Below are 13,313 nucleotides of genomic sequence, written 5' to 3'. Positions count from 1 at the left end.
GGTCTTCACATTTCAATAGTCCTATAAACAAAATGAAATGTGAGTAAATCGAACCCCTCTCTTAGAATGTTAATGCTCTGACTTCAGAAAAGCAGTGTAAGAAAAAATTAATTTAACTTAAGTAAATGGTCGGTTGCATTATCTTTGCTTATTATCATCATGAATAATCATTTTCATTTTAAAATATGAGAAATAAGGAGAAAATTGTCACCATATAAATAAACGTACCTCTATTTTACTCTACCACGAAACAGCAAAAAGTCAGCCTTGGGCAACAACCAAAAAGCTTCAGGCCTATTTATGTGTGGAGTTGTTATAAAAATTACCCATGCTCTTTAGATATAATTTAATGCAATGAATTAAAAATAAAATTAATTTTAATCATATGAATTTCCATTTCACTATCATCTTTCACCTTATTAGCAAAGGAAGAAATTTTTCAATCTACTTCAACGATTTGGAACAGAATAACTGTAATTCTCATCCAAATCCTTGTTTTTTTTACTACAGTAACAAGGCAAGAGCTGTCTTCCGGAGTTGGTGTTATCTCACGACTTCCAGAACTGCAGGATACGTTCCGTAATGACACAAACAAGAGCAACTGCAAGAATCAATAGGCAGACTCAGGAGGGGAAAAGCTGATGTCCACTCCAGCAGAACTGCCATAATTAATATTAAATAGGAAAACAGCACTTCCGATCGCACAGGAGCAAGGTTTATGCAACAAAATACAATGAATAGGCAGAGGATGGACATCAAAATCTTATAAGAAAGAACACATCCGGGATAAACAGAGGTGAGGCAAGCGAGCAGAGAAATGCCATCAAACCTACCTGGGGTACAAGTCATCAGGGCCAAACCAGTTCTTGGTGAACAGACACTCCTGGTGATGAAGAAGGCAAAATTATACTAACAGGCTCTGCATGTAACAGCTATGGCTGCAAGTCAATAACCAGCAGGACAAACAGAAACAGCTGCTCCCTTCCGCTCCAGGAACGTGCAAAGGGCATTGGGGTACAAATCTATGTGTCTTTACCATCATCCCTTACACATGTGGATGGTAGGGCTACATTGAACTAAGTCTTCAAAGATAACGTGGGCAGCAGCATGTATAATACAAAATGAGACAGTCAGTACAACTGAAAACGTGGACCAAAGCATGAGTACAATAGAGAACATCCATCGCTGTGCAGACAGCGAAGTTCAGCAGGTGATTCACACTTGGCAACAGACAGGTGGAGTTCAGGCGCATACAAGCAGAGACTGTAAATCAAGAAATAATGCTCCTTGGAACAAACTATTTGCTACTGATCTTTATTGAAAGGATCGTTTTCTGGAAAACACATTCATTTTCAGAGCTAATTCTGAGACAAATGGCATACGGCACATACAAGAGGGAATATTTTTGCTATTTCATGAAGAGATGTTCTAGCCCTTGAAATCACTTTTTCAGAATATGAGTGAAAAGGTCTGTTCATGCAGAGCAACAAAAAAAAATAACAAAGGCCAAAAATTCAGGCACATGAAGGCACACATATGTCATCTTCACGTTTATTTTTACATTGATTTGGTTGAGCAGGTATGTCCAGGTACATCAACCTACGCTGAGTGAGACAATTCCTTGGTGACCCCTGATGTCCTGGGAAAGGTGTGCTGGCTTCAGGCTAAAGCATTTTGTTGAGTTTGGTTTGTGGAGAGATGGTTGAAATGTTGCTTTGTGACTAGTGTTTCCTAGAAGAAAGGGAAAGTAGGGAGCAGATCATCAGGGAGACAGAGACTGTTCACCACAATCTTCATTATCAAACACCCAATAAAGGAAAGGATTGCCTTTTACTCTATAAACCATTACTCACTGTTTGTTCCCAAGTGCAAGGGAAAGAAATTTTTCTCACAAAAAACTAGGCCAGGTTCCTATCTTTTCTCTGTACTAACACACGTCAAACATCGTAAGGAGCCCAACAGCCCCAACGATAGTTTCTCCACTGCCTTTTCGTGGAAAATAGAGAGGCTGAATTCGCAGCTCAGTCATGGAGGAGGAAATTTAAATGGCTCATGGCTATATCCGAGGGCAGTGGTGGTTCAGTGGCAGAATTCTCGCCTTCCTTGTGGGAGATTCGGGTTCGATTCCTGGCCAATGCACCTCACACGCAGCCATCACTATCTGTCAGTGGAGGGTTGTGTGTTGCTATGATGCTGAACACGTTTCAGCGGAGCTTCCAGACCAATATGGACAAGAAGGAAAAGCACAGGGATCAACTACTGAAAAATCAACCAATGTAAACCCCATGGATCACAACAGTCAGATCGTTGTGCATGGAGACGCTGTGAGTCGGGGGCTGGCTTGACAGTAGCTAACAACAACAACATGGCTATAGTAGAGGACAGTATCAAGTTGGCAACCTTTTGGGAGATAGAATTTAGAGTCTCGCACTATATATTATTTCTCCTGGGATTCAACCATCAACTTAAGATTCTGACTCCAATTCCAAATATGGAAAGAATTCTCTGAAATTGTATTGCCATGTTCCATCTAAAACCATCTTCTCAAATAAAATGTCTGGAACATCCATGAGTTATGCGATGAGTTCGTCTTTGTGAGGCAAATGGTTTGCCCAGCTGCCTAAGTGCACTGCCATCTTACATTAGAGCAGCTGGGACCCTCTCTGTAAGGGAGGTGGAGGATTCAGGCTGCTTTCTGCTCCACTCCTTCACTGTTGGGCGCCGTGACCTCACAACAACATCCTATGCACTGGATTCCAAACTAGAAGTGGTCAGAGAAACAGCAAAACATGCTAGTCACAAACTGTATTTTGACTTTTTTTTGGAATCAGCCTATGAAGCCACTGGTCAACATTAAGGATTCTCTCTCAGTGCATCATTTTATATTCAACTTTTTAAAACAATTACATTAAGATTCCATAATTTTTAAAGGACTTTTACCAAGCAGAAGTAAATAGAGCAAAAATATATGCATCACTGACCTTGGTTGTCAAATAATATTAATAATAACAATACAACATTTGCATAAATATCTGCCCGCTGTCTAGTGATGTCAGCCACATACATAGGACTCAATGACCCACTAACATTAGGTACTCCCATTATCTGATTAATACATTTATGTGGCACGTAAAAAATGGTTAAGAATGACATAATTACTTTTCATCATCAACAGAAATGTAAATCTAGAAGACAGCAGAACCTTACTTGTCAAAGGTACCTAAAGTGACTTCACCATATTCCACGGTGTTTCTACATGAGTGTCCTGGTTTATATTGAATAAATGAAAATGTAATATCAAGCACTTATCACTAGAACTCTAGCAGCCATAGTATTCTTTCATGAATCAACAGCCAGCTTTGTGATTTTTTTTTAAGTTTGTCATTTATTGCCATTGTTATGGACATCGCTTGTCTTACCTGTAGATCTGTAGGTGCACTGGTCAGTAGAGGAATCTAACTAATAGCATGCTCATAACAGAACACTTCTTGTACCTTCTCTTAAAGAAAAGTTATATAGAAGAAGGAAATAGCTACCAAAAAAACTCTTCCCCACCTCAAAGGTACGCATTTTCCTAGAAATCCTATCGACCACAGCATCTTGCATCCTAGTGCCTAAGAAATGGACCCAATGGGGCTTACAAGCCCGGAGGCTCTGGAAAGGAGATGGGACACAGTAAGGAGTGCAGACCAGTGCCTTGGAAGAGAGGCAGGTGTATGTGGATTGGAATCCGCTTTTCTCATATTACCCAGTGAAATGTAATATAGACAACGTACTATAATAAACACGTTTTTCAACCCCAGAATCATGTAGCTACCTGGAAAACTTGAAGAAATAAAGCATGAAAAGGTCTATGAATCTTCTCCTTCTTCTTCTTCTTCTCCTGGTTCTTCTCCTTTTTCAGCTTCTTCTTCCTCTGCTTCCTCTTCTTCTGCTTCATCTTCTGCTCCTTCCTCGGCCAGTTCTTCCGTCTTATTTTAACAAAAATTACATTATTACTGAGAAGTGTAAGGGTCAAGAGTTACAGTGAGAAAAGGAGTGTAAAATAGACTAGAATTGAGGGTCCCCCACACACCCCCACCCAACACACATGCACAGACACACATGCACATATACACATACACACACTCACCCAGATGCACACACACACACACACAAACACACAGAGATATCACCCTTATAATACAGACTCCTCAGTTTGGAATGCAGTACATTAATTCTAACGGGTTTCATGATTTCTCTTAAGCACATAGTTTTCAGTGCATATTAGTAGACCATTCTCATCAAATTACCTTGAAAAATTCAGAAGGCAGTTAGAAGAATAAAATACAAAAAGAATCTCAGCAAATAGAATTTCTTCAGAAGGGATGACGCTTTAAATGTATGAGCTGTTTATATTTTGTTATAACAAGCTAATGTCCTCAAGCCAAAGTGATCAGGAGCCTGCAATTATTTCCAAATGAATGGTTTGTCTTATTTTTTGCATATAAAAAGGAATGGCCAAATTCCTTTGCCTAGCAAGAGCAACACTAAAGAAATAATTATGGGAAAGATATAACTTTCAGATAATCGAAAATTTATAGTGTAGAATAAGCTAGAAATAATCTTTAGATCCAAGAATAAGGATTAGTTTGATAAATTAACTTAAAGAAAAAATAAGGCAGATCTATATTTATTGTCCCTTCCCCAAATATAGATATATTACATGAAAAAAAAAGTAAATTACAAAAGAGTGTTGATCAACATGTGCGGTGTGCGTATGTGTAGCTAGTGGTTATCTCTGGGTAACAAGCTTATAAGATACTTTTATTCTCTTATGTACATTTTCTAAATATTCTATAAAGGTCATTAATTATTTTGTAATTTCTAAAATAATAAAATTTTCTTGTTAACATCTGAGACCTTTTAATGTTGATGAGCATCCACTGAAAACCTAGAAACCACACGTGGCTTTTGGTAAATTATTCTCCTTACCCTTGAGTTCTCAATTTTAGTTTAGCTCTCTGATCAACATTTTAAAATGATTAATCCAAAAATGTTCAGAAACAATATTCTTACAATTCTTGATTACAATGAATGTCACTGAGACTTAGTTAACATGAGAGGATGGAAAGAGAGTAAGGAGAGTCTGAGAATGCCTCTCTGGATTGCCCTTAGAATCACTAATGTTCTCTGAACTGACTCATCTAACATTGAAATGATTATGTCCAGTACTGTTTGAATTTTTAAAAAATTCCCTAAATTCAACTAATAAACCCTAGGTTCAACAGGCAAGCAGCTGACTAAGAATTTCAATTCCGCTTCATGATGTGCTGTGTCTACAGTATCGGCAATACGAAAATAACATGCCAACTTTTCAGTGCTAAATGAATGAAAATTATCATAAAGCTCCTTATAACGAATGCCTCCCCTAGTGCCTAATAGGAAGCAAAACAAAATTTCCCAAAAAAAGAAAAAGATCATTCTTTAAAGCTTTCAAAATAAAACTAGTAGAATCAGAATGTCTCAAAAAAGGAAGAGAAGAATGGAAAGAGAAACGATTCCTGTCTGCATCTGGAAACATAAGAGTAATAGCTTCTTCAGTCTTGGAAGGCTTCTTTCTCCCTGCTCATTTCCCAATACTCATTTCCATTACCAAGAGAAAATAAAGGTTTTTTTACCAATCACACAAGCTTCTAACAGAAACTTGTCTTTGGTTCCTGAGAGATAACTCAATCCTTGGAATTTCCTCAGTAATTAAGTTACCTTCGTTATCTATAGGCTTCCAGACTACGCCTGAGAGTTTATGTTAATTAGTGACTCTGGTGGGGGTTGGTCAGGCCAGAAAAACCACCTCCTGATATTGGATGACTTCAGGGGAGGTGGGCTGATTCAATCAATCATGTGTATGCAGTGAGGCCTCAGTAAAGGCTCTGGACACGGAAGCTCCATGGGCTTCCTGGTTGGTAAAACACCAATGCACATGGAAGGGTGATGCATCCCTTTTTGGCACATGGAAGCTTCATGATGGAAACCCTCCCAAATCTCATCCTATACGTCTCTTCTTTTATATCCTTTAACTATAATAAAAGTCTGTTCATCAGTATAGCGCTTTCTGTGAGTTCTATGAGTTGTTCCAGAGAATTTTTGAAACAAAGGGAGCAGTGCGAGCCAGCAGGTCAGAAGTGCAGGAGCCCACCCATCTGGAACAAGGGAGAATGAAGAAAACCAGACACAAGGGAAAGATTAGTTCAAAGGACTAATGGACCACAACTACCACAGCCTCCACCAGACTGAGTTCAGGACAACTACATGGTGCTCAGCTACCACCACCAACTGCTCTGAGAGGGATCACAATAGAGGGTCCCAGACAGAGCTGGAAAAAAATGTAGAACAAAATTCTAACTTACAAAAGAAAAATAAGACCAGACTTACTGGTCTGACAGAGTCTGGAGAAACTCTGAGAGTATGGCACCCAAGCACCTTTATAGCTCAGTAATGAAGTAACTCCTGAGGTTCACCCTTCAGTCAAAGATTAGGCAGGCCCACAAAACCATAAGATTAGACAGGGCTTAAGCATAACAACGATTGTGAGGATGGCGCAGAATGGGGCAGTGTTTCGTTCTGTTATACCCAGGGTCGCTATGAGTCAGAGCCGACTGGACAGCACCTAACAACAACATAAAACAAAATGAGACTAAATGGACGCACCAGCCCAGGGGCAAGGACGAGAAGGCAGGAGGGACAGGAAAGCTGGTAATGGGGAACCCAACCCCGAGAACGGGAAAGTGTTGACATGTCATGGGGTTGGCAACCAATGTCACAAAACAAGACGTGTATTAATTGTTTAATGAGAAACTAGTTTGCTCTTTAAACCTTCATCTAAAGTACAATTAAAAAAAAAAGAAATATGAGTGAAAAAATAAATATGTGCAATGTGCAATGCATTGTATGTCAATTATATCTCAATAAAGCATTTTTTTAAAAAAAGAAGAAGTGAGGGAGCCCAGGAGGACCCCCAGCTTGGGGCTGGCATCCTGAAGGGGTAGAGGGAAAACCCCAAATTTGTAACCAGGAGGTCAAAATCGAGGGTGTCATGAGGGCCTCCAAGCTTGAGGCTGGCATTGAAATCTTGGGCAGACTCGGTATCTGGAGGACTGTACCGTTTAACTTGTAAGCTGTGACCTAGCTCTGGGTGGTTAGGGTCAGAGGAAGAAGTGCTGCATGTGCAGCTGATGTCAGAACAGAAGTGTCAGAGAAGTGAAAAGTGGGGATTTTGATGTATGTTGATCTGATATATCCTCGAAGTTGGTGTCCAGAAAATGTGGGTTTGATTGATCCACGCCCATGTCTTGTCTCCCCTCTGCCATGACCGCCATCTTTTCTCACCCGGGTTCCTGAAAGGAGCCCCCAAGTGATCATCATCACCTCCAGTCTTGCTTCGTCTCCAATTTGCTCTATATCTGTAGCCAGAAACATTGTTCTAGAAAAAAACCAACCTTACCACACTACCCCCATGTTCCATCTTCTCAGGATAAATCCTACTCCTTAGACTGGCTGAAAGACCATCACGACCTGGCCCCTGTGTATCCCATTAGCCTCATGCCTCGCTGTACTGAATTCCCTGCAATTTTCCTACAACAGTCACACCTTCCAGGACACTGCTAAAAAACGACACTTTCAAGGAAGACTTTCCTTGAGTTAGGAAACCCCCTTACTTGCTCCCGAGGTCATTATTTCCTTATGTCTCCCTGACTTTTGTGTGTACTCCTTGGAGGCATGACTTGTGTCTTATTCATTTTTGAATCCCCAATGTCTGGAACCAAGGTGGAAGATCAGTTAGCGTGTGTTAAATGCCTGGTGAAATGAATGCATGAAGTCCACTATTAACTCTTAGGATCTCAAAGAACATTAATTTTCATCTGATCCACATGGAACCAGGTTAAAAATGTAAATATGCAGTATAGAATTATTGATTATGTAGAGTTTTATATTTTTCTAAATACAATTTTTATTAATGGTTTTCTGCTGAAACATTAATAAATAAGATACACACTATTAAAAATGGGGTCAGCCTTAGAACTAGCCTGGAAGGTGGTAGGGAGTCATTGGAATAACTGCTAGTCTCAACTTTTACAAGTTTGTTGTTGTTGTTGTTAGTTGTTGTCATGTCGGCTCCGACTGATGGCAACCACACGTACAACAGAACGAAATGTTGCCTGGTCCGACGCCATCTTCATGATCGTTGGTATGCTTGAGTCCACTGTTGTGGACACTGTATTTTGAATGCCTTCCAACCTAGTGACTCATCTTCCAGCACTGTATTGAATAATATTCTGTTTTGATAAACAGGGTTTTCATTGGCTAATTTTCTGATAGCTCTCCAGGCCTTTCTTCCTAGTCTGTCTTAGTCTGGAGGCTCTGCTGAAACTTGTCCACTACAGGCAACTCTGCTGGTATCTGAAATACCAGCGGTATAGCTTCCAGCATCATAGCTAGCTAACAGTAATGGCACAGAAACCTAGCACTCTTTATCAATATTTCAGTTGGCCTTGATTTCTTGAAAGGTACATTGAACAGAGAAAGCAACTGCTCAAAGAACTTATAGAAATACTTAGCCTTAAGTGATCAAGTGAGATTTTAGTAATTTTGGATATTAACATCACTAGCTCCATAGATGGTAAGCTCCTTGGAACAGGGACTTTTGCCATTTTTATTGCTCCATCCCCAGTACCTAGAAATCTACCTGGCATGTGGCAGCATTCAATTTGTCAATGAAATGTTGAATGAATGCATTTATTATGTATGCTACTCCTGCCTCAAATCCCTCTTGGGATGAGGGAGGATATATTAATTAAATAAGCATCTTAAACCTCTATCCATGGCTCACAGAATTACGAAATATCAGCATTAGGCAGAGCCTTCAAAGTAAAACACACACTTGCTTGGATTGACTTTTATGGTTGGTAAACAATTATACTGACAAAAGTTGTTGTTTTTTAAAGATATAATAATCATGTCGCCAATTTAACCAAGATCTTCAAAAATCTCACTATAAAGTATAGACCAGTAACTTGACAAAGCATACAACTTAAAATAATTTTCCTCTGTTGTTCTTCTAAGAAAACCAGCAGGAGGAAGCCTCAGAGGTGGGGCATTTCAGAGCCTTAAACAGCAGCTATTTTGTTGGGAACTTCGCCAGGGAAAGTCAGCTGCTGAAATGGTGCACGGACAGAGTGAAGGACAGCAGTGGTCAGAGTCAGGTAAGGCATGGGTCAGGACAGGAGGCTGGCGTGAAGCGTGTCCTGTATGGGCATCTGGCCTCAGAAGGTGCTGAATCAGAGGGCAGCATTTCCCCAGTCTTCAGGCATAGAGGGACCCAGCTGCAGACCTGTGAGCTCTTCAAGGGCCTATAACAACATCTGCCTCTTGAAAAAGCAACTTCTTTCAAGACTGCTTTTGGAGGGAGACGAGAAGAGTGATTCTGAGACCATAATCATGTAGTCAATTAAGCCAAAGTCTTAAAAGATTTTTGGATAAGACCACTGAGTTTTCAAAGAACACAACTTAAAATAATTTTGCCTTGATAAAAACTGAACACAAACATGAATAAGTTGCAACGTTTCCAGGGTCGATAACATTCTCATGATTCTGTAATCCCCTTCTCAGAGAAGGCTGGAAAATGAGATGAACTTCTGCTTTCCTCCTTAATTCCTAGGGGCACCGTTCACCAAGTGCCCCCTCTCATCCTTGGCTCCTCACCCTTCCCTGTGTCATCAGGCCAAGCTCCATGAGCCCTTGTCCTTCCAGTGGGCCTGAAGGTCCAGGTAAGACCTTCATAGTCACAAATTAATGGTCCTTTCAGTACTCACCTTCCCTGACCTCCCAAATGCTGCCCCCAACATGTTATCAAGTAGATTGGCATCTTATGTAAGAACCCAGAGGCTTGGGGAGTTGGTCCAGAAATCCAGGTCGTTAAACGAGATATGGTTCCTGTCGCCATTTCTGTTTTTTAGAAACCAATGTAATATACTTAGATAAATATTCCTCCCCATTCCAATGGAATCATTTGAGTGTTTCTAAGTGTGTACTGAGTGAGCGTACGCAACAGCTGAGATCAGATGTGCCTGCCCATGACTCAGTCACCTACCTGGTTTATCACTCTGCTTAACACTGACAGCTGTTGGAATGTTTACTGTCTTGTTGCGAAGTAAAGAATTTAAGCTTACCTAAAGAGAGGTCCCTTGTGGCGCACTGGTTAAGAGCTTGGCTGCTAACCAAAAGGTGAGCAGTTCAAATCCCCAGCCGCTCCTTGGAAACCCTATCGGGCAGTTCTACTCTGTTCTATAGGGTCGTTACGAGTTGGAATCGACTTGACAACAAATAACAACAACAACAACAAAGAGAGATCTGGTCTTTGCCTCTCCTCCTGGGAGGTGATCTCTAGAAAAACTGTCTTTATTTGCCTGGGGGCCTTGGACACCGGACAGTGTAACACTGTGCATTATGATTGCGGCTTTGGGTCCTGCAGTATCCATCCTACTTTCGGAGGGGCTGAAGACTGAAGGTTAGTCACACAGGCAGTTAACCATGGAGTCCCAGTAAAAACTCTGGACACCAAGGCTCGGGCACACTTCATCTTGTCACACATCATCAATGGGCAAGTGACGCTGCCCTGACTCCATACAGAGAGGACGTCTGGAAGCTCCACGTTTGGTACTTTCTTGGACTCTGCCTACGCACCTCTTCCCATGGCTGATTTTAATCTGTATCCTTTCTCTATGACAGAGTCTCTGGGTGATGCAAATAGTTAATGTGCTCGGCTGCTAACTGAAAGGCTAGAGGTTCCAGTCTACCCAGAGGCACCTCAGAAGGAAGGCCTGGTGATCTACTTCCAAAAAATCAGCCACTGAAAACCTATGGAGCACAGTTCTATTCTGACACACGTGGGGTCGCCATGAATTGGAGTCAACTCAATGGTAACTGGTTACTGGTTCTCTGTAACAAACCAAAACAGCTTCCAGTGAGTTCTGTGAGTCCTTGTAGCAAATTATCAAACCTGGGGGTGGTTGTGCAGCTGGTGTCACAAGTGAAGGCACTCTTGTATGAACTAACTGCATCGGCTCAGTGTTGTATGCTCAGAATCCAGCACCATTCCTGACACCTGGCAGAAGCTCAATAAATGTTTGTTGAACAGAACTGAATGTGATGAACTACAGTGAAAAAAGCACTCACATTCTTTTCTTGGGATTCGGGGAGGTCGCCCACATCTTCACCGTCCTCTTTTTGCACCTCATTTTCTCCACTTTCTTCAGCCTTCTCTGTTTCCTGGTCATAGAGGAAACCCACAGTGTCACTCGCCTTAGATAAACTACCAGGGAAAAACCAGGCCGTGCATGCTGTGATTTTCTTATTGAGATGCATAGTATATAAATAAGGCAGAGAGATCATGTTTATTAAGTCAATTAACTACTAGAGTATAAGATCACTGAACCTAGAAATTGCTGATTGGATTTATTGGTGTAAGTCAATCAACTTACATTAATCAACTCCATGAACGAGGAGTTTCAGTTCACTCATTTAAGGGTTATGAAGAGAACGCCAAAGGATTCGATATTTACAGTGTTTGCTTTCTACTGCTTGTGTGGAGGGAGGCTGTAATAATTTCAGATATTAAAAAAATAGATGATAGATAGATAAATAGATAATAGATAAACAGACAGGTAGATAAATAGATAATAGATAGGTAGACAGACAGATAGATACATAGATAGATAATAGACAGATAAATAGATAATAGACAGACAGGTAGACAAAAAGATAGATAATGGATGGATGAATGATAGATAGATGGACAGACAGACAGATAGATACATAAGACAGATGGATGATAGGTAGATAGACAGATAGATAAGACAGACGGATGATAGATAAGATAGATGGATGATAGATGGGCGGGTGGATGGGTGGATGGATGGATGGATGGATGGATGGATTGGATGGATGGGTGGGTGGATGGATGGATGGGTGAATGGATGGGTGGATGGATGGGTGGATGGATGGGTGGTGGATGGATGATAGACAGACAGATAGATAAGATAGATAGATGGATGATAGGTAAACAGATAGATAAGATGGATGGATGACAGATAGATAGATAGGATGGATGGCGGGAAGGACCGAAGGAGGGACAGATGGATGGACGGATGATAGACGGATGGATGGATGGATGGATGGGTGGGTGGATGAGAGACAGACAGATGATAGACAGACATAAAATAGGTAATAGACAGGTAGACAGACAAACAGGTATACAGACAGATGATAGATAGATAATAGATGTATAGAAAGAGAGAGAGAGATTAGGAGCTAGCAAAAGTTTGAGGACACTGGTGTGGAAGAAGCCAGGCTGGGATATCAACCCTTACCTCTGCAGTGCTGGGTGCCTCTCCCGTCACGTCACCATTGGGAAGGGAAGATGCTTCCTCAGGCGATTTTGTCACCTGCATCATATAAACGATAATAGTTTACATTTCAATACGTTTTAGCTCTTCAAATTATGTCTGTCTTCATCGTTCATTTTATCTTCACAACAAGACTGCAAGCTAAGTAGGTAGGACAGCCATAACCACCCTACGCTTTATTTGGAGACAAGAAAATAAAGGCAGAAAAATGACACATTGCAAGTTACGGACAAGGCTAGGTCTACACTCCCTACTTTAGGCGCTTTTGACTTCTCCAGTGGTTCCCAGATTCTTACAATATTAAATTATTTTTATTACAAAAGCACTTCAAGCTCAAGGCAACAAATTAAGCCATACACACACCCTCCAGTCCCACCTGCCTGTCAGAATCAATATTAAATATTTGATATGTACCTAACTCTATCCTAATGCATACACAGAAGCTATTTTTTTGGTTGGTTGATATTTTTGTTGTATTTTGTGTTTTTTAAAACAGAAATGGAACTGATAGTGGTGATGGCTGTACAACATGATGAAAGTAATTAAGTCACTGAATTAAACATGTAAAAAATGTTGCAATGGCAATTTTTTGTTATATATACATATATATGGGTAAGTTATTGGGTTGTATCTTTGTATTATGAAATTGGGAAAGTTCTTTATCGTAGATACAAACCCTTTATCAGATATATAATATCCAAATACGTTCCCCCATTCTGTGGGTAGTCTTTTCACTTTCTTGAGAGTGTCCTTTGAAACACAAAAGTTTTTCATTTTGATGAAACCAATTTATTCATTTATTTTCTTTTGTTGTTTGTGCTTTTAGTGTCATATGGTATCCATTGCCAAGTCAGAGATCATGAAGATTTA

The 13,313-nt window shown here is 40.4% G+C and overlaps 1 protein-coding gene across 1 annotated transcript in view; it reads right to left on the bottom strand.

Moving 5' to 3' along the window:
* Positions 1-1,100: 1,100 nt before the first annotated feature.
* SH3BGR (SH3 domain binding glutamate rich protein) overlaps positions 1,101-13,313 on the bottom strand; it is an 85,421-nt gene continuing 73,208 nt past the window's right edge. Inside the window, exons 4-7 of the mRNA XM_004388000.3 lie at positions 12,408-12,482; positions 11,215-11,307; positions 3,818-3,971; positions 1,101-1,731 (exon numbers count right to left, since the gene is read on the bottom strand). Of these exons, the coding sequence (XP_004388057.1) occupies positions 3,852-3,971; positions 11,215-11,307; positions 12,408-12,482 (288 nt within the window). The 3' untranslated portion in view covers positions 1,101-1,731; positions 3,818-3,851. The remainder of the gene's footprint in view (positions 1,732-3,817; positions 3,972-11,214; positions 11,308-12,407; positions 12,483-13,313) is intronic.

This window comes from Trichechus manatus, unplaced genomic scaffold, assembly GCF_000243295.1.
Source record: "Trichechus manatus latirostris isolate Lorelei unplaced genomic scaffold, TriManLat1.0 scaffold00202, whole genome shotgun sequence".
NCBI classification, from domain to species: Eukaryota; Metazoa; Chordata; class Mammalia; order Sirenia; family Trichechidae; genus Trichechus; species Trichechus manatus.
Note: the sequence above shows the minus strand (reverse complement) of the source record. Positions and strands in the feature narration are given on the sequence as shown.